We start from the raw sequence: 21677 nt of genomic DNA, 5'->3' as shown, positions 1-21677 counted from the left end.
GGCCCAGCCAGTCAGCAGTAGCCAAATATCACAGCAGAATTTATTGTGTTTTAAGAAAGACTACAAAAAGGTAGAAAACAGCTCGGCACACTAGACTACCACACGCGTGGACACTTTCACCGCCGGGAGAGGGGAACCCCGAGGGCAGGGAGGGGGGTGGATGGGCCACCCCAAAAGCTGTAGCACGCGGAGCACGCAAAATAGTGATTTTTATACAATAGGTCAGATTTTTTTTTTTCTTTTTTGCCATAAACATCTCACAGGTTGAAAACACTGAGAAAACCGGAACAGATAAGGCCATGATGGTTGGAAAGAAACCCAACAAGTTACCGACTCCGCTGGGCGGCGCTCACAAATCGCACAATAGTCATGGGGGGCAGGGGCGCACAGCACGGAGGAGAAGCGGGGTCTCCGCGAAGGGGAGGAGCGAGGAGGTTCCATCACAAACCAGCAGCGGGGAGGGCCCGGGACGCGGGGGTCTTGGGTCTGAGCGCGCGGAGCCCCCAGCCCCGCGGGCAGGCGCAGCCCGCCGCCCGCCGCCCGCCGCCCGCAGCAGGGCCCTGGGCTCCGGCACCCGCCCGCCCGCCGCTCTTTGGAAGCTGGAGGCGGCGGCCCCGCTGCCCTCCCCGCAGCCAGGCCGGCGGTGCCCCGTCCAGGGCTGCAGGGCGAGGGAGGGCCCAGCTCCGAGAAGATGCGACACCCACGGCTTTAATTGCACTTAAACGGAGGAGGGAGAAGCGGTGGGGTTGTCGAAGGAGGGGTCCCGGGGGCTGCTGCTGACAGTGGGGAGGGGGGGGGGTCACCAGGTGATGCCCGCCGGCGCCCACCTGGGGCTCAGGGCTGGGCCCAGGGCAGGCTGTGCAAAGCCAGCGAGCTGAATAAGTTAACAGTTCCGCGGGGGAGGGGGCCTGCCTGCCTGCCCCCGGGGGTGGCGGGAAGGCGGCTGGGGAAGGGAGATGCTGCGGGCTTGGGGCCGAGGGGCCGACCTGGCTGCCCCAAGGGGCACCTGGGCACGGCGGCGGGTTCCTTAAGGCACGTCTTTTGTGTCAGAGTTTGCAGCTGCGGCTCCGCCCGGCCCTGTGAGTGTGCCGGCCCCATCTCGGAGCCTTCCCTGTCTCGGAGGTCCCCTCCCCGCCCTGGCCGAGGCTGGATCGGTGACAGCGAAGCCACAGAAGTTGCGAAGGACCCTGGCGTGGAGGGGCGGCGGGGCGGGCAGGGAGGCGGGCGGGGCGGGGAGGCCGCGGGCTTAGCTGGAGGGCAGCGCCTGCACGAAGAGCCCGCGCGCGTCCGTGCGCGCCAGCTTGGCCGGCGGCTCCAGGGCCTCGGGGCCCAGCGCGGGCGAGTCGCCGCCAGCCGCCAGCGAGATGTCCTGCGGCAACTCGTCCTCGCTCTCCTCCTCCTCTTCCTCCTCCTCGTCTGGGGCACACGGACCAGGCCCGGCTCAGCGCGGGGCGGCGGCGCCCCCAGGGCCTCGCCGGCACCGCCTCCACCCCAGCTCCCCCCCGGCCACCGCCCCCCTGACTCGGGCCCTGGGCAGGGGACACGCCGCGCCTACCTTTGTCCGGGTCCAGGGGGTTCAGCGAGGTGGCCAGGTTGGCGAACTGCAAGGAGAAAAGGGAAGGGGTGAGAGTCCCGCCGAGGGGCGCCCCGCCCGCGCCCTCAGCGCCTAGCTGCGCGCACCTCGCCCATGACGGCGATGGGGGTCTCGCCCTTGGCCTGGGCCACGCGGTGCTCGATCAGGTAGTACATGTACTCGTCATACAGCAGCCGGATGAGGTGGAAGGAGCCGAAGCTGGCGGCGCTGCGCAGGGTCAGGTCCCGGATCACCATGGAGCTGGAGGCGGCGGCGAAGAGGCGGCCGTCAGGCTCGGCCCCGCCCCTCGCCCCCGTCCGTGCTGCCAGGATCGCAGGCTCGAGCAAGCCCAGCTCCCCGCCCGGACCGCGCCAGCTCCTCCAGGGCGCCCATCGTTGAGAGCGGAAGCACCCTGCCTTCGCCGAGGAGGCCGGGCCTTCTCTAGTGCCATCTCGGCCTGTCCTCAGAGAGGAGGGGCCTCCTCTGGGTCCCGCCCCGGGAGGAGGGCCCTCCTCCGGCCCCGCCCCGCCCCGCCCGGCCGGCCCCGCCCAGCCGGTGCGCACCTATAGAAGGACCACTTGAGGAGGAAGAGCTTGGCGGCCTTGGGGAAGCCGGCGCTGCCCTGGTAGGGCTTGAGCACCTGGCTCACGACGCCGTCCAGCCAGGTCGCCCACTGCTCCAGGGAGTTCTGCTGCTGCAGCGTCACCTTGAAGTCCTGCTCCAGCCGCTGCACCATGCGGTCCTCGCAGCGGCACACCCACGAGGCCTGCTCCTGGGGCACAACGGGCGGGCACCCGGGCTCAGCCACCGCCCCGGGCCGCCCCGCAAACCGCCGCCCGCCTGCCCCGCGCTCACCTGCACGTTGGCGAAGTCCACGCGGTTGAGGTCGCTCAGCATCTGGTTGATCTGCGCCGTGTTCTGCAGCACGGCGCGCGCCGCCTGCGCCAGGTGGTTGAGCGACGTGTAGCGCCGCAGCGTCTGTGCGAAGGCGCCGGCCGCTGCCACCTGCGGGGCGGGGGGCTTGTGGCTTCCAAGAACCCGCCCACGCTGTCCCCTGCCCACTCTCGGCGATCCCTCTGCACAGCTTCTCCCGAAAGCGGAGGGGAGGGGACCTCGTTGCCTTTGTCGGGAGATCAAGCGGTCGGGAGCTTCACACTTTGAGTCCATCCACCCAAAGTGTGGGTCCAAAAATCAACGTTTTGTGTCTGCCCTTCATTATTATTTTTAATGAGAGGACACAATAGAAATCTCGGAGGGCACTACCTAGAAAAGGCCAGCACGGCTCCCAGGAGCGTTTGTTTCATTTGGTTTGATTATTCCTTTGACTGTCAGCTCTGGGAGGGCTGGGGTTCTGTCCATCTCGGTCACTGAGCCATGCTGTGCATGCAGCAGGTGCTCAATAGATGCATGCTGCATAAATGAATATGTGAGTCTTGCCCGTTCTGAAGGGTGTCGCCCTGGATCCAGCTTCCTGGGCTCTGCCCCGTGCCCTGTGTCCTGCCCGGCCAGGGGCGATTTTTCAGTTCTGCTGAGCTGCCCTCCCAACACTTTAAGGACTAAAAACACCCCCTTCTTTTTTTTTTTCTTTTCTTTTTGCCCAAGAGCACGCACATCCAACTCCTCCCATCTACGCAGTTAGTGAATCTGCAGCATTAATGAAGACGCCACGTTTCCCTTCCTTACAGACGCTGCTCTTGTTTTCTTTTTAAGAGTCTGTCTATCTCTGAACACCCAGCGCACTTTGTCTTAAGGCTGTCTGAGGAGAACTACCTGAAGTCTGCACATGGCTTTGATGGTTTTAAGACGCTGTGCTGCATACAAAAATACCACCAAGGGGTTCTGTTGCAGAAGTGGGGACCTGAGGAGGCTAGTTTATAAAGACAACACCCAGAGCTCAGTCTGAGGGGACAGGCATAGGGACAAATCTTACAGCCTCTGGCAGAGGGGCCCGAGGCCCCAGCCCCCAGCCTCACCTTCACCCGCAGCATCTCCTCGGGGATATTCACCATGGCGTGGGTGAGCCAGCTCTCCAGGCTTTTGGCAAAGTTCCGGATGGCTTGGGTCAAGGCACCTGTGGGCGGCAGCGGGGGCTGATCAGGCCCGGGAGGCCTGGGGGGGGCGGGGGGCGAGGGGGGCGTGCGCTCACTGGGGATGGGCCGCAGCACGTCGGGGATGAGGATCTCCACCAGGCCCTGGTACAGCACGTTGTCACAGTGCTTGGTCCACTGCAGCACGGGCTCGAACTTGGAGAGGAGCACCAGGCTGGCCTTGGGCAGCCGCTTCTCGGCCTCGTCGTGCCTGTGGGCACCCACCCCACCCTGGGGTCACAAGGACACTCCACGGCCCTGCCCCAGGGTTGGAAGGGCACAGTACCACCCTGCAGGGCAGGCGGGTGGTCCCTGCCTCCCCCAGGCCCTAGTGCCCCAGGGTCAGAGGCAGACCAGTCCCCTGCACCCCAGGGCCCCGGCCCGCCCATTGCCGGGAGGCGGTGGCTCGCAGGGCTCCCAGCCCACACACTGAGGGTCAGCCCCACACCCGTGCACATCTGGAGCCGGGATCAGATGCAGGGGTCAGGCAGGGGCCCTGCTCCAGCCCCCTAGCCCCAGGTGCTGACTCCGACAGTGGCCCCCCCTCCTCCCCATCCCGAGGGACTCACACGGCCAGCGGCGGTGCCTCGCTGGGCTGGCTGAGGTTGTACCGCCAGAAGGTTTTCCAGAGCGTCTCCACCAGAGGGAACTGCAGGTTCACCATGACGTCCACGATGGCCTGTGGGGAGGTGGGCTCAGGGCCGGCCGCAAGGCCCCCCCGGCCCCGCCCCGGCTGCCCCCACCGGCTTGCCCACTCTACCTCACAGTGCTCCCGGTACAGGGCCTGGAAGGCCTTGATGTCCCCGGGCCCCACGCCCTCAGGCAGCACCTTGCCCTGGAGGTCGAGTTCTGAGAAGTCGGGGAGGCTCCTCGAGGCATCTGGGGCAGGAGGGGACGCCATGAGGCCCTCCGCCCCCCCCCCACCCCGCTGCCCCCTCGAGCCTCTCCCTGGGATCCCATCGCACTGTCGCCACTCTCCCGCCAAACAGCAACCCCCAGTGCAGAGGGGGCTGGCAAGGCTCAGGGAGGGCAGGTGAACCATCTCCCACTCTCTGGGCCCACAGACCCTGCCCCACGCCCCTGTGGGCTGGGGAGCCCTCACCCAGGAACTGCTGGTACTGCTGGACCTGGGCGCTGATGTCCGACAGCCCGCTGGCCGGCTGCGGCCCCACAGCCACGCCGTTGGTCATGCCCTCCATCTTCTGGATGGGCTTGAGCCTGGAGAAGAAGGGTAGGCAGGGCATATGGGTGGGGGCTGGGCAGCATGGCCCTCCCCACCTGCCAGCACGGGGTCCAGCACTGTGCTCCCACCTCTGCTTCTGGGAGAAGGGCTGGCCGCGCATGGCCATGTGCTGCTGGTCCTCCATGAGCCGCAGCAGGGGTGAGCTGGCCTTGATGCGCAGGCCGTAATAGTGGTACTTGGAGTTGCCCCTGCAGGGAGGCGGAGGGTGAGGGCCGGGTGGGGCCGCCAGGGGCTTTCCACCCCGCCCTACACCACGTGCGCTCTGCTTAGGGAGCAGACAGAGCCCGGGGGCTGATTCACGTTCCACAGAACCGGGGATGCTGCACTGGGCAAGCATAGGGGCTGCGGGTGCCAGGAGAGGCCCCCGCTGCCCGAGCTCTGCGAAGACAGGACCAGCATCTGGTTCACTGCTTGTGCCCCAATCCCAGCCCGGGGCTGGTGCCCAGCAGATACACGTGCACTGCTGCCCTCAAAGTGCCGGGCGCGGCTCTGAGTACTTGGCCCAGGTGAACCCAGGTACTCCTCCTCCCCACCCCAGGAAGAGTGCTCCTAACATCCCAGATGGACAGGCCAGGCGAGGAAACTGAGGCACAGGGAGAGCCACTCCTTTGGCCCAGGTTATGCATGCCTGCATGAATGAGGTGATGCCTAGGCTGGGATGTGGCACCAAGAGGCGAGCAGGCTCAGCCCGGGGGGGTATGGGGTTGCAGAGGACAGGAAGGAAGGTGGGTTCGTGGGAGGGGTCCTGTTCCTTCCTGGGAATTTGCCGACTCACAGGCCCTGACTGAGCACCAACTGTGTGCAGCCCCCACTCTCAAGGTGGACGCCTCTCAGCACTGGAAGACAGATCAGGAGCGAGACGCACATAAGAGAAAAGACAGGCTGGTGGTGCTGCGAGCCAAGGAGAAGTGGGCAGGAGTGGGGTGTGGGGAGCGGCGGGGAGGGGAGCAGGCTGCACTCTAGCGAGGGGCCCACAGGTCTGAGCAAGAAGACAGGGAAAGGCACTTGAGGTGCAAGGCAGAGCCAGTGCAAGGGCCCTGGGGCCAGTAGGGCTGGAGCAGAGTGAGCGAGGGTGTGATGGGGAGCTGAGGCCCTCCTAACTTGGGCGGGCTGTGGAGGGCCCACCTGGTGCCGAGGCGGCGGGTACGCAGGCCCATGAAGACGGAGCGGATGAGCTTGCCGAAGGAGGCGGCGTTGACGGGCTCCAGCTTCTGCTCCTGGCAGTGCAGCAGGTAGTGGCAGTAGAGCGTGCTCCGCGGCAGGCTCACGCCCTCTGCCGTCTCGTAGTTGTCCAGGAGCCACTGGACCTGCCGGGCGACAGGAGGGTGCTGAGCCACCCGATTCTCGAGTGCTCGTTGCTAAGTGCACTCTGTGCCTATTTCTGATCACGATCCTGACAACCATGCCTTGTATCACCATCACCCATGGGAACTAAATCCCAAGGAACTCTCTAGAACCACACTGTCCAACACCAGTCGCCACCAGCCACACACGGCTCTTTAAATACAAATTTAAGTCATTTTGTACTGAGTGGAAAAACGCACTGTCAGAAGGTCCCACAGAATATGAGTCCATTCATAGAACATTCTCGAGATGACAGCATCCCGACATGGGGAGACATTAGGGTTGTGAGGTCACTACAAGGGGCCAGCAGGTGGGAGGTCTTCAGGGTGGTGGGAGGTTCTGCATCTTGACTGTGGGGAGTTTTCCTGATCCACACACGTGACGCAAAGACCCAGAAGGAGCCACCCACAGGGTCCCCAGTGGTTGCGTACAGTGCCCCAGGTACGTGAGGTGTAATGGGGGTAACCTGCGCGAAGGGCCACAGGGACCCCTCTGCACTATTTCTGCAGCTTCCCGGGAATCTACACTTATATCAAAACAGTTAGGAAAAAAAGCAATTCAACTCAAGTCCTCAGAGACCCCAGCCACGTTCCAAGTGCTCAGCAGCCACCCGTGGCCAGAGGCCCGGGTGCCGGGCAGCACAGAAAGCATTTCCGTCCCTAAGAGCCTTCTCTGGACACACTGTTCTAGCAAAGCAGGTCTGCAAACGGGGATGAGAACCCACTGGGGTCATGAAATCAGTTGCATGGGTCCCGACCAGCATTAAAAACCCGCCCAGAAGGGAGGCTGTGTCCTGCCAGCCAGGAGTGCCACCTCCTGGGGAAGCTGTGGCTGGGTCACGGGGTCCAGAGTGGGCAGCCATGCCAGAGGGCGTGAGGCAGCAACCTGTGGAAGCCATCGCCCCAGACCTGGAGCTCCAAGAGGACAGGGACCACCTCGGGACCACCAGGCTCTGACCTACCCATGGTCACAGAGGTAGCCAGGGGCCCGGTCAGGGCTGGGAGCCAGGGCTGCCTGAGCCACCCGACCCAGGCCTCCAGGCAGCAGGAGGCCACCCCGCTGGCTCGGGGCAGCTCCTCCCAAGCGGGGTTCTTGGGGCACCGCTCTAAGAGCTTCCTGCCTGTTCGCTGAGGGCCAGAAAGGCCGAGTAACGCGCCTGAGGTCGCACAGCGAGGATTCCGCCCTGGCCATCCATCCTTACCTGAGCACTCTGGCACCAGGGTGCCCAGGGTCTGCCCTGGTGACCACACCCCCGCCCCCACCCTGCTACTGCCACCTCCCCACCCCCACCTCCCCCGGTGGGCACTTACAGTGGCTGGTGAGGCACGGGTGGTGTGAGAGTAGGACTGGCTGGCCCCACCCAGCATGTAGCCGCCCTGGATCACGTAGGTGCCCGCTGCGCCACCGCTGCTACCGCCACCCCCGCCACCGCCGCCACCTGTCCCGCCGCCGCTGCCTCCGCCGCCGCCGTTGCTGGCGCCGGCCCCGCTGCTGGTGGCGCTGGCGACGACCGGGCTGCCGGACACGTACATGGGCACGGAGCCGCTGCTGGCCACCGCCTGCGAGGTGGCAGGCGCGCTGACCTGGGCAGGCGTGCCGGCGGCCTCGTAGTAGCTGGAGCCCGGTGCGGGTGTGTAGAGCGGCGTCTCGGGGTACGGGTAGGTGCCGGGGCGGCTGCAAGGAGGCAGGCGGCCGTCAGGGCGCGAGTCGGCCAGGGCGACCGGACGCTCCCGGGGGGGCTCCCACCCCGCCACCGGGGTCCTCGGCACGGTCCTTGGACACAGGAGGGAGCCCCCACCTCCGCCTGATCTGACCAGGACGAGAACCAGGGGACTTGCCACAGGCCACACACCTCACTCAAGCGAAAAACGATTATTGAGTGCCTACCGTGTGCTGGGCCCTGTTCTGGGCACCCTGGACCCCACACGGAGGAGACAGAAAAGGCCCAGCTAGGGGGAGTTCTAGTTGAGGAGAGAGCCTAGAAGCCAAGACCAAAGGTCAATAGAGGGCACTGCAGAGGTGGGGCACCCAGGAGGCAGAGGAGGCAGGCAGCGCTGCTGGAGGCCGGGGGCCACCCTGGCGGGCCGCCCTGAGGGATGTCAGAGTGCAACTGCCATTCCCTTGCACACCAGCCTCGCCGGCCCTGGAGAGGTCTCTGCCAGCTACCCAGGACCTGCGTCAGGTGATGCAGGCTCAAGGCTGCAAATTGTAGCAAGAGGGTAAAAACGATGGGGGTCCACCTTGAGGGAGCTGTTAGATATCAAGGGTGACAGGATCCAGAGAGGAGGAGGAGGAAGAGGAGGAGGAGGAGGAAGAAGGCCTCATAGTCCTGCCAAAGAACAAGCTCCAGAACACTCTATCATGTGAACAGAAGAGGTGGGAAAGGGTGCATACGGGGCCTCAGGAAGATGGAGCCGTGCACATGGTATCTGTGGGGAGGAAGGGGGGGAGGGGGCAGGCACCTCACCAGCCATGATCCCACACAGTGATTTGATTTTTGAGCCCTCTCAATGTGTTAGTGATTTAAAAACCTAATGTTAAACTTTTAACTCCAGTAAGAGAGGGAGGTGGGTCAGGCGGCCTGGCTCTGAAGGTGCTTTTGGCACAGTCTCCTGAAGGAAGGACACTGGGGCGGCAGGGGAGGGGCTGGGCTGGGGAGGGGAGAGTAGCAGGAGGCGCAGTCATGAGGTCACTCAAGGGGGTGCAGCTCCAGGCCATTGCACCCCATCCATGTCTACCACACAAGTGACGCTGACAGGGTGTGACCTGAGCTGGCCCTGGCAAGTGCCCCTCCACTCCCTGGGCAGGGACCACAGCCGGCCCAGCCCAGTGTCCTGCACACAATATGTGCTTCCAAAAAGTCATTCCTCCAGGAGCGGTTGCTGAAGGACTGAATAAAGGAAGGTGTGTGTCTCTGGGCAGCCTGGACAGGGCCAGGACGGAGGCCCAGCGGCTGCGGCTTTGGTCAGGGCGGGGAGCTAGGCCAGTGAAAGGCTGGGAACCCAGTAGTTATCCACTGTGTGGGAGAAACAGAAGACACAGTGCTCCCAAGAACATCACAGAGCAGAAAAATCTGATGGCTCACACACGAATCATGAAAGGAACAATTCAATAGAAGGAAAGGACAGTCACTCCCAGGGGAGGCAGAGGGAGTCAGCCGGGAACCCTGAGGCCTGGGCTCGTAGCACTGCTTTTAACATCCCTGGGGGCCTCAGGGACAGGCCTCCTCTTTGGAATGCCCTCTGTGGTCCCGCCAGCACTAAACGACCGCATGGCTAAGAGACTGGCAGCACTGGAAAGAAATCGGCAGAACTGTGAGGGGCTGGATGCCATGGACCATGACCCAGGGGCCCTCAGGGTCAGCCACAGCCTCGTGACCCCGGGACCGAGTTGCTCCGCCGGATAATTACTCTCAGCACCATGCCCACAGGACAGGTGGGAGGATGCAAGAAAAAAATCAGACAAATGCAAAGAAAACCAAATGAAACTCCTAAAAACTCAAATGGCAACAACTAGTCCTGGGATTATCACTGCGAAGGATGGAAGAACGGATGAATGCACGCGGTATGGGGGATCCCGGCGCGGAGCCAGAGCCAGGGCGGGGGCCCAGGGCGTGGCGTCTGCCCGACGGGGCTGCACTAACACTGCACATGTGCAGGACCAGGAGCGGAAGTCACCTACACTCGGGGAGGTGGGGACTGGCTGCGCCACTCACAACACGCCTACATGGCTGAGCATCGCGCAGCGGCTAAAGAGGGTGACCGGGACCTACACAGACAACGACGGGAAGCGCTGCGAGATACACAACTGAGGAAAGAGTCGGGACATGAGATGCTGCCTCTGTTTCTGAACAAAGAAAGGGGCAGTTCCTCGTCAAAGAGGACCTCGGGGAGGAAACAAAGAAATGGGTCACAGGGTCCCCTCTAGGGCGAGCTGAGGGACAGGAGTGAAGGGGATTTTTTTCACTAAGTTTCTATATACCTAGATGTTTTTATCTTGTAAAAATTATTATCATTTTTACAAAAGTCCCAGGCCATTTAACTCTTAAGTCCTAAGCTGTGCTGGGATGTCTCCCCCAGCCTGCCAGGGTCCCCTCTGCTTCTGCCCTGCCTGGTGGCTGCAGGTGCCCGAGGAGCACCCACCGCCTGCCCCTCACCTGAGGCCTTGAAGGCTGGCGTCCCGGGGGTCCTCCTCCCGCCCCCCCCCCCCCCAGCCCCGCACTCACATGGCGTTGGCCGTGTAGCTGGCATCGCCGCCCTCCACATACTGCACCTGGCTGGAGTACACGTGTGGAACGGGCACCTGCTGGAGCTGCTGCACCTGGCACAGGACGAAGGACACGCAGAGGGTCGGGGTGGGCCGGCTCCTCCGCCTTCGCCTCTGAAGGGCTGGTGGCTGCCCCAGCTCACCCGGACCCCCGCTCCCCGGCTGCATGGCTGCACTTCTGCACACACCCTGGACGGGGCTGGGGCTCAGAGGCTCAGGGGCTGCGGCCTCGGCCAGGGCTGGGAATCAGGCAGAGCTGTGTCAGGAGGAGAAGCCAGGACTCTCCGCTTGGGCTGGGGACAGCAAGCGTGGGGCCTGAGGGGAGGCGGGCCCAGGGGACCCCAAGATAGGGTCCTATTGTGGGCCTGACAGTTGGACACCAGGAGCACAGCCAAACTCTGGGACGAGGCTGTCGCTAAGCTGGAGCTGGGAGCAGACAGGGCCTCAAGGGTGGAGCCTGCATCACTGACCCACCGGGTCTGCAGGGGCGGGGCCTGGAACCGGGCAGGATGTTAGGGGCGGGGCCGTGGGTGGGGCGCCCGTTGGTGGGACTGAACCGGGACCTACTGACCAGGTTTCAGGGGCGGGGCCTGAGTTCCCCACCCCATCCCCAATCCCAATCTATAGGGGGCGGAGCCTGGGGCCTGGAACCCAATTTAGAGGGATCAGACGCGGGTCCCCAGACTGGCGTGGCAGGGGTGGGGTCTACGGGGCCTGCGGGGCCTGGCGGGCAGCCCAAGGCCTGCACGGGCCGGGGCCGGCGGATCCCGCCCCCGCCCGCCCGTCGCCCCCCGCCCCTGCGTCCGCCACCTACTTTGAGGGCCGTGGCGGCCGTGCTGAACACTAGCACCTGGGGAACTCTCTGGATCCTGACCCTCTGGTCGGGGCTGGCTCGGGCCGCGAGCCCGGGCAGTGGCTCGAGGACCACTTTCTGCTGCGGCAGGAGCAGGTGCGGGGGCAGCACGCCCACCAGCTCCACCCACTGCGCGGCGCCCGGCTCGTAAGGGGGCGGCGGCGGCTCGGGGCTGCCTAGCTGCGGGGCCTGGCCGCGGGCGGGCGGGGGCGGCGGCTCCGGGGCCAGCGCGCTCGGCCCGGGCCGGGGCGGGGGTGGCCGGGGCGGCGGCTCCGGCGGCGGCGTGGGCCGGGGCTCTCGCTGCTCTGCCTTCCTAGCGGGAAACTGACTGTCTGAGCTCTGGAGGACAAACAGAGACACTGAGGGGTCACCCGGGCGCCAGGCCGCCGCCCCCACCGGGCTGCGGGGCTCACGCTGAGACCCGACCGGAAGCCCCCGCCCCGCGCTGGGTCTCAGGGAGCAGAGCCTCCGATCCCTCTCAGCCAACCTGGGCCCTGACCTGCCCGGGGCGGGAAGGGGAAGGCTCCAGGACCCCGTCTGCAGCCCGGGGCCGAAGGCGGAGCCCGGGGCGGGGCCCCTGAGGGCACAGGATCGGGTCTATCCCTCCCTGCGGCCTGAGGGGCCTGCACCCCTCCCCAGCCCAGCCCGCGCCCAGCCCCAGTACGCCCAGAGGTAGGTGGGGGAGGCACGCACCTCTTGAGCCACGTGGACTGGCTGGAGCCCCTGCACCGTCATCTGCTGCACGGGGCCAGCTTTGGGCACCTGTGGAGTGGCCTGGACCACGGACCTCTGGGGAGGGAGAGGCAAGTCAGACTGCGGTAACCACGGCGATGCTGGGGGCCCGCCTGTCACTCAGCACTCCCCCGCCAACACAAGGACTCCTGTAAGCCTCACAGCAGCGTGGTAAAAAAAAGGCAGCTGTCCTGCAGCTCTCTGCTGGCTCTGCACCACGTGCCTTCCAGGTTCATTGCCCCCTTGACTGGGCACCAGGTTATCGGTGTGGAGCACCAGGCTCAGCAAGGTGCGGCTGGCGGGAGGTGGCAGAGCTGAGAGCTGAACTTGGGACCTGGGACCGGCTGAGCGAGTCCCCGCTCTCCACCAACTCCCTCTGGGGGCTCTCCCGCACCCCCAGCTGTCTGCTCTTCCACGCTGTGGCGGGGACGCTGCCACCTCCCGGCACAGAGTGTGGGGCAGAGGCTGGGGGGGTGCTGCTGAGTGGTGGGGCCGGGGCTGGAACCCAGGTGTGGAGATGCAGAGGAGCTGTGGTGCCAGGCAAGAGAAGAGCTATGAAGCTTCAGGGTGGGGTCTCCACTTTCCTCTGGGGAGAGGACCTGTGGCTTTCACCTGGTCCTTCGAGGGCCTGGGCACCCTCAGCTCGAGTGCTAACAACCAGATGGCAGACAGGCCTCGCCTCTTGACCTGCTCCAGCTGCCACAGCTGGCAGCTCAGTGAGGCCTCCCCCAGGTTGGGCATGGATTTGGAGGCTGGGGCCTCTCCCTGAGCCCCTCAGGGTGAGCCAGGGCTTGGCCTCTGGGTTCCTCCAGGCTGATGGGCCCAAAGAGGCCGAGGTTGTTTCTCGAAGCTGCTTCCAGAGCCCGTTCAGTGCTAGGCCCGCATTCCTTCCTCACAGCAGCCCCAACCCCCTGCCCCAGCCCGCAGGGCAGAAGCCATCATTTAGATGAGGATTTGAGTCTTGGGAGAAGCAGAGGCCTTGTGGAAGGCCCGGCTCTCACAGTGGACCCCTCTGCGGGCTCTCACAGGCCCTCCCACTGCAGCTCCCTCCAGGACGCAGGACGCCGCGGAGGCCGCCTGGCCAGGACCCCCACCCCAGTCCCTGCCCGCCTTGGCCTGGCACCTCTTGGGTGACAGGGACACTCTGCTGGACGCCGTGGACCTGCAGCTGCTGCGGCACCGTGCCTGCGGGGGCCCCGGCCGTCTTGCTGGAGGAGCTGTTGGCCTGCGCCGGCGACCGCTGCGAGGGAAGGAGACAGGAGCACTGTCAGAGCCCCAGGCCCTGACGGAACCCTTCTCAAGAGGGCTGTCCCCACAGCTGTCGGGAAGGGCACAGCCAGCGGGGCTGGTCCTGACTACCTAAGCCAGTAGCGGCTGTGTCCCGTGCACCCAAATGCCTAGTTCCTGCTGCAGCCCCGGTCACCCCCAGCAAGGTTTGGGGTTCAGCCCACAGGTGCTGGTGGGGGGACCCGTCCTCCCCAGGAAGCATGGCTGGGACTCCAGCTTGGCTCAGGGGCGACTTGCTGCCTCTAGAATCAGACGGGCCACAGCCCCATGGTGAGAAAGAGTAGGTGACGAGATCCCCACTTTCCAGATGAGTTGCTAAGGCACAGATGGGAAGGGATGTGTGCAGGGCCACACAGCTGTGAGAGGTGGCGCCAGGCACTGACCCAGGTGGGCTAGCTACCGAGCCGCTGTTAGCTCTGGGCCAGCTGCGCCACAGCAAGCTGATGGGTGGCTGCTGTCATTAGCTGTGTCACACATGGAAAGCTCTGGGCTCAGGAGGCTCTGAGGGCCTGCCCAGAGGCCCCAGGACTAAGTGGCTGAGCTGGAGGTCTGACCTCAAAGTCCTGAGGCGGAAACCCACACTCCCAGCCCCCCACAGCTGGCCTGCCTCTGACACCCTCGTTAGCGTTCGGGGGTCCGCAGAATGCACCCTGTGGTCGGGGAGGAGCTCTGTCTGCACTGTGGAGGGAAGAGGGACCTGCTTTGCTTCCTGGGGTACAGCACCCGAAGCTGGAGCTGGAAGGCCCATCTTGACTGGGGGTGGAGGGGCGTCTCCTCCTCCTGGAGCTGGACTCAGCTCAGAGCCACCCCCTGGGGTCAATGAGGACTTTGGAGGGGCAAGTGGGCTCGGGGGGCAGGAGCCCCACGGATACTTGGGGAGAGGAGTGGGGAGGGTGGCCAGCGGGGCCCCCACCTACCTCAGGGGGTGAGTGCACCTGCTGGGTGCCATGCACCGTCAGGGAGACCTGGCCGACCTGGCCGCCCTTGCCGCCCGGGGCTGTGCCCTGCACCACCAGACGCTGCGTGGGGAGAGCCTGCAGCAGGAGGGAGCAGGACGGCAGCTCACTCGCCATGGCCGGGACAACGAGCACCCGAGCTGTGCCGGGACGCCTTGTGCTGCATGGCTGTTAGCTCCCAGGAGCGCCCCGACAGCCCCACACAGCGCTGTCGAAACCCCTACTTCACAGGGGGGAAAGCGAGGCCCAGGACGCTGGGAGCGCTTGCCGAGGGCCTGGAGCTGAAAGCGGCCGGGCCAGGTCTGTGCCAGGGCCGGCTCCACAGGCCACGCAGGACGCGCTCTCGCCCTTGGCACCTGGCGGGACTCTGTCCCGGTGTGTGCGAGGCCCGGCCCCGTCTGCAGCCTTCTGGGGACAGACCACCATGCATCTGGTTAGGGGTGCTTGGCTCCTAACCGGCTTTGGGACACGGGCTGGACCCACCAGCCGCCTTCCTCCCTGCCAAGCCACAGTTCTCTCTGCTAAGATGACTCATGTGGCTCCTCCTTCCCCAGTGAGCCCCGACCAACATGGTTTCAGTCAGTGGAGGCAGCTGCTCAGAGCTAGAATGTGGGGGGCCCTGGACAGGGCCTGTGTCCTTGAGGCTGGTCAGCCAAAGCAGGGTGGGTCTGCACCCTGAGGGAGGCAGCCGGGGCCAGGGCCGGATGCCACAGCCTTACCTGCTGGGGCACAGGGATGTTCGTGAGCTGGAGGGGTGACACATGGCCCGGCTTGCCCGACACGCTTGTCTGGACCAGCAGTCGCTGCAGGGACAAGGAGTAAGGACCTGAGTGCCACCGGCCTCCGCGGGGGCGGGGAGGGGCAGCAGTGAACATCTTGATGACAACAGGTGAGCAGATGGTCCTGGCTGGGGGAGGGGAGGCGAGGTACCCGTGGCCACAGTCCCCACTGCCCCCCTCACATGCCCTCTCCACCTGCCCCTGGGGGAGGGCACATCCTACCTGCTGGGTGCCCTGCACCTGCTGAACCACCTGCGTGGGGACCCCGGTCTGGCTGGCCGTGGAGCCGGGGCTGGCCTCTGACACTGTCTCGCTGGCCCGCATCGTGCCTTCTGTGAGGAGAGTCACCGGTCAGCTCTGCCTGCTGCCCCTGCCCCCACTCTGAGCCTGAGCCCAGCAGGATGGGGTGATGCAGCCCCAGGTTGAGCCCTGACGAGGCCAGGCCTCTCCAGAAGCCCTGACTGCCTTCTGCCAGCTGGGGTGGGGTGGGCGCCACCGCGATCCATAATTCTTAACATCCAGAAGTAGCCCCACCCCACCCTTACCCTCCTCACCCCAAAGTCAGACCAGAAGAGGTGCCTGAGACCATGATGTGGTGGAGGCCTAGAGGGATGGACCCCTTTTCCCAACAGACAAGGTTTGTGGATAGGGAGTGAGTGACCCCCACCCGGGGTCCCAGCAGCCCTGGAAGGACCTTCCTGGAGATGGCTCCTGGCTTCCTAGAAACAAGCTGACCAGGGGAGTGGCCCCAGAAGGTCTTGCTGGCCTGTGACCAAGCACCCCGTCCCCCTCCACTGTCCAGCCTCCCTGTCCTTGCAGGGCGGGAGCAGCAGGGGGCCTTGCCGCTGGGCAGGGGGTACTCACGCTGACAGGCAACCGAGAAGAGGCAGTCATAGAACATGGTGCCCCCGCCCCACCCCGCCCCGGCTGTCAGGGTAGCTGGCTCGGCACTCCTCGCTCCTTCCCACCTTGGCGGGGACAGCGGGGTGCGCGGGCGGCTTTATACCCACAACCTTGGGGAGCTAATCCCCCAGTGGATGCAGAGCTCGAGCTCCCAGCTCCCAGCTGCCCTCTTGGAATAAACACTCCCCTCCCAGCAGGCGCGGCCTGAGCGGCCTTCTCGGGGCTGGGGCCACGCTGCGGGGCCAGGAAGGAGGCTGGTACCCAGCGATGCTATCGGCGGGCGCAGGTTGAGTTTCATGCACATCTCGCTGGGGGATTAACAGGGGAGCTGGGGGAAGCGGGGCACAGAGGGCAAGTGTCCCCGAAAGACGCTGGTCAGGACACCATCCGTCCTGCCCGCTCCAGGCAGCCTGGCTTGCTCCCAGCAGTTCCAGGGATGCTGGGGGTGGGGGTGGGGGCACTGGGGAACCACATGCACCTGTCCTTCCTCCAGTGTGCTGCCAGAAGGAGCCAGGGTCCCAGCCCCAGCTCCCCGGGGTCCCGGGCAGGACTGCAGGGCGGCGAGTGAGAAGTCACAGCAGTAACTATGGTGCTTCTGATGCGCCAGGCCCTGTGCCGGGTCCTCCTGGGCAGCTGGAGATGGAAAGAACTCTGGTTGCCCCCGTTTTCAGACAAGGCAACTGAGACCAGGAGAGAGGAAGTGGCTTGCCCAACGTCACCCAGCGCGGAACTGGCAGACCAGGACACAAGCCCACGTCTGTGCCCACGTGAACCTCACACCGTGCACAGAACCCGAGTGGAGGGTCATGCCCGAGCTCAGGCCCCGCGGGCAGTGGCGTGCAGACTCAGGCACGTGGGTCCAGGACGACAGTGAGCAGAGGCCCTACGGGGACACCACAAGATTCAGGCCATCCCAGGGTGGGACTCAGCCTCCAAGGGGGACGCTGGGCCTCAGTTGTGTGGGGACAGAGGGGCCTGCTCAGGGCAGAGGGCTGTCCTGGGTAGAGGTGAGGCCCTCAGGGCCCATGTGGGGCAGAGCGCACAAATGTTTATGTGTTGGTAGGAGGAGGCATTGGGGGGAGCCTCCCACTGGCCACACAGGGGGCAGGCACTGGGACAACCCCAGGCCTGCTCAGCCAGCTGCCTCTGCAGCCAGTTCCAGGAGGCACCCATTCCTCTGTTTTGCTGGAATCTTTCCTCACATCCACTGAGGCTTCCCTGAGCGTGAGGGAGGAGGCCCTCACTGAGTAGGCCCCTCGGGGAAGCAATGAGCCCCGTGGGGCCCGCACGCCTGTGGTCTGTGCGCAGGGAGCCAAGCCCAGCCCGGCGGACAGCCTGCTGGAGGAGGCCCGGGGCAGGCTTCGCCCAGCTCAGGGTAGTCACTGAGTGGGGCACAGGCTGGGGCCCTGCTGCGATCAGGCGTCTGCCAGGCCGGGCAAGCCCTGGAAGCAGCCCTGCCGGTCTCCTGCCCCAGGGTGGCCCTCAAGGCCGGGACCACACGCTGGCCAGGCCAGGAGGCCACAGTACGAGGACAAGCAGGTGAGGTCCCCGAGTCTACTCTTCAGATGAGGGCTTCCTGTGTGTACCTGTGTGCCTGTGGCCAGGGCGGCCCCGCACCTGCCCCGGCTGCGTGTGTGGGACAGTCTGTGAGCGTCTGCATCTGCAACTCCATTCCGGGCATGTGCATGAGGCCAGGGCGGCCCCGCACCTGCCCCGGCTGCATGTGTGACACAGTCTGTGAGCGTCTGCATCTGCCATTCCATTCCGGGCGTGTGCATGAGGCCAGGGCGGCCTTGCCACCTGCTCCGGCTGCGTGTGACACAGTCTGTGAACGTCTGCATCTGCCACTCCATTCTGGGCGTGTGCATGAGGCCAGGGTGGCCCCGCCATCTCAAGTCTCTAGTCAGGAAGTGGCAGCTGATTTCCTGTCCCTCCTATCTGATGAGCAGCTCTTCCTCCCCGGCCCGCACTTCCCCGTCGAGACCGCTCATGCCTCAGATGCCCTGAGCACGTGGGCAAAGCCTGAGGGAAGCCGCAGAGCCGGGGCCCTGGCCCCATGGGCGATGGGTGGCCAGTCTGGCCCTCTCCCTCCTGACCCTTTGCTCCCAGAGATGGTTTCAGTCAAGGGCTCTTTGGGGCCTCTGGGCCCCTTGTCTGCCCCAACTTCGGTTTCCCCATCTGTGCTTGGGATGCTGACACACACCCTCCACATCCCTCTCCCAGACACAAATCTTCTTGTGCTCCCAAGGACTCCAAGTGAGAGGGAAGCAGGGAGGAGAAGCGGACACGGTCCCTCTGCGAGCCCAGCCCTGTCCCCTGTGGCAGGCTGCCTTCACCTTCCCTAGGATGGCTGCCACGGCCCCGTGCCCTCCTGCCGCCTCGAGTTTCGGGGAGAGTCCGGTGGCCTCTGCTGACGGGGAATTATGGATCCAGAGGACTGTTCTGAAGCTGGGAAACTTGAGCTTCCTTCCCATTGCCTCCAAAGTCACCTTAGGCCAGGGCCCATGGGGAGCAGCCCGGATGAGCTGCCTTTGGGGTGGCTCCGGGCTGGCTGCTGGCCTGTGCTCCAGGTCTGGGTCCAGGCCCTCCCTGCACTCCCCGCCACGCCCTGGGCCCATCAGCTCAGACTGCTTCGGGCTCTGGAAGAGCCCAGGCGCCTTGCAGCCTCACTGGTGTCAGTTACATCCCCCTGCCCTCCCCACCTGCTCATGTGGCCCAAAGGCCAGGCTGGGATGAAAGGGACCACCCACCTGGGTGAGGGTCAGGGAGAAGGCCCAGGAAATCACTGCCAGGGGACGGGGGAGGGGCAGCGGAGCAGGAAGGGCAGCCACAGGGCGTAAGCCAACCTCCTCTTCCTCCAAACAAGTGGAGGAAGCATGGCCTGGTGACCCTCCCGGGACAGGCTCGCTCCCGCCAGAACCAGCAGAGCAGGGAAATGAGCCTCTGGACCACTGTGGAAGACAGCTAAGCCTCTGTCCGAGGGAAGATGGGAGGCCAGGCCATCAACAGCCCGGGCACGCGGAGTGCCCACAGCACAGTGGGGGCCCAGGGACAGGATGGGGACAGAGGCCTTGACCTCTAAGCGCCGGGACCCCCTGGGGAGGCACTGGGAAGAGCTGGAGGAGCTGAGGAGACAGAGGAGGTGGCTGGGCCTTGGGGGGCTCTGTGTGCCCATTCTGGACCCTTGCTCTGGGGACCCTGGACCCCCAAAGCAGCAAAAGCCAGCACCCAGGAGATCCAGGGCCAATGCAATGCCCCAGAGGCAGTGGTGACAGGTGAGGCCTCCCGCCCGCTCTCGGCCACCCCAGGGCTGAGGCACGTGAGGGCTGTGCTAGGTCGGGCCAGCACGCGTGGGCGTTCGTCCGTCATTCTGCCCAACCCAGTGGACAGAGCCCTGCCCTCGTAGACAATGGGAACAGACACCATCATCGTCACTGCAGGTGGTGACAAGTGTTAAGAAGGAAAATGAAGCAAACGAAGGAGACGGGGAGTGAGCAACCGGGGGTGAGGAGCTGTGGGCATCAGGGGGTGGACTGGAGCAGAGCCCCGAGGAACAGGAGGCATGAGCCCCAGAAGGACTGGGATGGGGTGCTCCAGGCAGAGCGCATGGGAGCACAAAGGCCCCGAGGCCATGCTGAACCTGGCCGGTTTGCAGAGCTGCAGGAGGGGGCGAGAGGCAGGTGGGCCTCGCAGGCCAGAGCCGGGAGCTGCGCATCTGTCAGCAGAGGCTCCTTCACAGGGAGTGGGGAGCTTTTAAAGCTCTTTCCTGGTGGTGGTGGTGGGGGAGCCCACAAGGGGCCAGCTCTCCTAGGGTCCTAGGGCCGAGAAAGCCCAGGCCAGGGTTTCTCAGACGGCGCCCCCAGGACCACCTGCCTCGGAATCCTCTGGGTTGAGCTGGGACATGAAGGGACCTAACTGGTGGCTGGCAAAAGGCTCCCCCTGGCTGCTGGGGGGGTGGACTGTGAAGGGTGGGGCCATGGGAGAGAAGGGGGTTCTGGCTGGATTTGGGAGGTGGAGCCGAGGGGCCTTGCTGGCTCAAGGACAGGAATCAAGGCCGAGCCGGGCCGGGAGTGATAGCTACTGGGACGAGGAGGTCTCAAAGGAGGGCGGATTCGAAGAGGGAAAAATCCAGAGTTCTACTTAGCCAAACTGGTTTGAGAGGCTGCCTGTCCCACCGAGGGGATGGGTCACAGGTGGCCGGAGTTCAGGGCCGAGGCCCAGGGCACAGACATCAATGTGGGCATTGTCAGCAGAAAGGTGGCACTGAAAGCCAAGACAAGAGACAAGGCCACCAAGAAGGGAGCATCACTGGAGCAGAGAGGAGGCCTAGGCCTGACGAGGTCACTGCTGACAAGGGCAGGAGGTGAGGAGCAAGCAGCCAGGGGACCCAGGAGGGTGGAGACCAGGGCAGGAGGGCCTCTCTGGGGGAGGGCGCTGCCCAGAGGCCACGGGAGAGGAGGACCGAGGGTGAGCGGGAGATGAACAGGTTGGGGGCCTCGGCGACCCCAACCGGCCACCTCGGAGGAAGGGCGCAGGCGGCTGAGGAGAGAGTGCAGGTGAGGAGGCGAGAGAGGGAGGCTGCGTCCTCGAGCGAGTCTAACTTACAGGCATTATGAGACACAGACGGCAGCTGCGGGGGTGCAGGGCCCGGGGGCCTGGTTAAAATGGGAGCTGTTTCATCTTTACAAGCTGGTGAGAAAGATCACAGGGGGACCGAGTGACGAGGCGGGGATGGCAGAAGCAAGTGCTGGAGGGGGCGGCCCAGAATGGGGAGGGTCGCTACACCCTTCGAGCGATGAGAAGGCAGAGCTGATGGGTACAGACAAACCCTGGGAGGTGGGAGGCTGGCTTGGAGGGTGAAGGGTGCTTCTCGTCATGTGACGGCACCTTGCCTCAGGGCCCCAGAGGCGTCTGCCCTGGTACGGGGCCATGTCAATCACCACAAATGTCGACATTCTGTCGTCCTATGGTCCTAAACCCAGTCTTGACCTGCCCTCCCCGCCCCCTCCCAGAATGCCCTGTGATCCCAGGGCCGCCTCAACGCTGGGTTCTGCCACATCCTCCCCTCCACAGAGCACATCAGAAACAGCCGACACCGCCCAGTCCCAGCCTGAGCCCCACTTTTCCCGGAGGAGCACCCGCCGTCCTGACCCTCTGCCTCAGGTTCCCTCTGCTCAGCCTGGCCCCCGGGCATGGGGAAGGGGCTCCAGGCAGGACATGGGTGCCAGGATGCAAGCTTCCTGGTGATCTCCTCCACAGCCGCAAGGGGCAGCTGCGGCGACAAATAGGCCACATGCTCACGAACTCGCCCTGCGACAGCCGCGCTCAGCCCCTGAGTCCTGCACCCCCATGGCGGGGAGGTGATGCCCGGGTCTCCCAGCCGGCCTCCCTGAGCACCTCATACACATCCCTGATCCCGCAAAGCCCTTCTGACCCCTTCATGGATGAGGAAACTGAGGCAGAGCAGCCAAGGCCACATCTGGAAAGTGGCGGCTGGGCGCCCCCGCTGCCTCCAGCAGGCGGCCGTGAATCTTAACTCCCCTGCCCAGTCACTGCAAGTGACAGCCCGCGTGGGGACAGAGAGAAACGGCCCTAAGAGCTGCCCTGGTGGGACGGAAATGGGGGCACGGAGACCTCCCTGCGTGGCCTGACCG

At 64.9% G+C, this 21677-nt stretch overlaps 1 protein-coding gene across 9 annotated transcripts in view; it reads right to left on the bottom strand.

The window, feature by feature from the left end:
• Positions 1-26: 26 nt before the first annotated feature.
• The window catches only part of RFX1 (regulatory factor X1), a 30331-nt gene continuing 8680 nt past the window's right edge, over positions 27-21677 (bottom strand). For 4 of the 9 annotated variants that reach the window (XM_070625268.1, XM_070625265.1, XM_070625264.1 and 1 more), the window contains exons 3-22: positions 15343-15452; positions 15061-15144; positions 14303-14419; positions 13222-13338; positions 12060-12155; positions 11328-11705; positions 10473-10567; positions 7558-7921; positions 6029-6210; positions 4972-5091; positions 4763-4878; positions 4421-4539; positions 4230-4339; positions 3720-3871; positions 3547-3644; positions 2429-2578; positions 2137-2345; positions 1681-1834; positions 1556-1601; positions 27-1416 (exon numbers count right to left, since the gene is read on the bottom strand). In XM_070625268.1, coding sequence (XP_070481369.1) covers positions 1247-1416; positions 1556-1601; positions 1681-1834; positions 2137-2345; positions 2429-2578; positions 3547-3644; positions 3720-3871; positions 4230-4339; positions 4421-4539; positions 4763-4878; positions 4972-5091; positions 6029-6210; positions 7558-7921; positions 10473-10567; positions 11328-11705; positions 12060-12155; positions 13222-13338; positions 14303-14419; positions 15061-15144; positions 15343-15452 — 2987 coding nt within the window. In that variant the 3' untranslated portion in view covers positions 27-1246. The remainder of the gene's footprint in view (positions 1417-1555; positions 1602-1680; positions 1835-2136; positions 2346-2428; positions 2579-3546; positions 3645-3719; positions 3872-4229; positions 4340-4420; positions 4540-4762; positions 4879-4971; positions 5092-6028; positions 6211-7557; positions 7922-10472; positions 10568-11327; positions 11706-12059; positions 12156-13221; positions 13339-14302; positions 14420-15060; positions 15145-15342; positions 15453-21677) is intronic. The other 5 variants (XM_070625272.1, XM_070625270.1, XM_070625269.1 and 2 more) reach the window with 3 other exon arrangements.

The sequence above is a fragment of the Equus przewalskii genome, chromosome 6 (genome assembly GCF_037783145.1).
Source record: "Equus przewalskii isolate Varuska chromosome 6, EquPr2, whole genome shotgun sequence".
NCBI classification, from domain to species: domain Eukaryota; kingdom Metazoa; phylum Chordata; class Mammalia; order Perissodactyla; family Equidae; genus Equus; species Equus przewalskii.
Note: the sequence above shows the minus strand (reverse complement) of the source record. Positions and strands in the feature narration are given on the sequence as shown.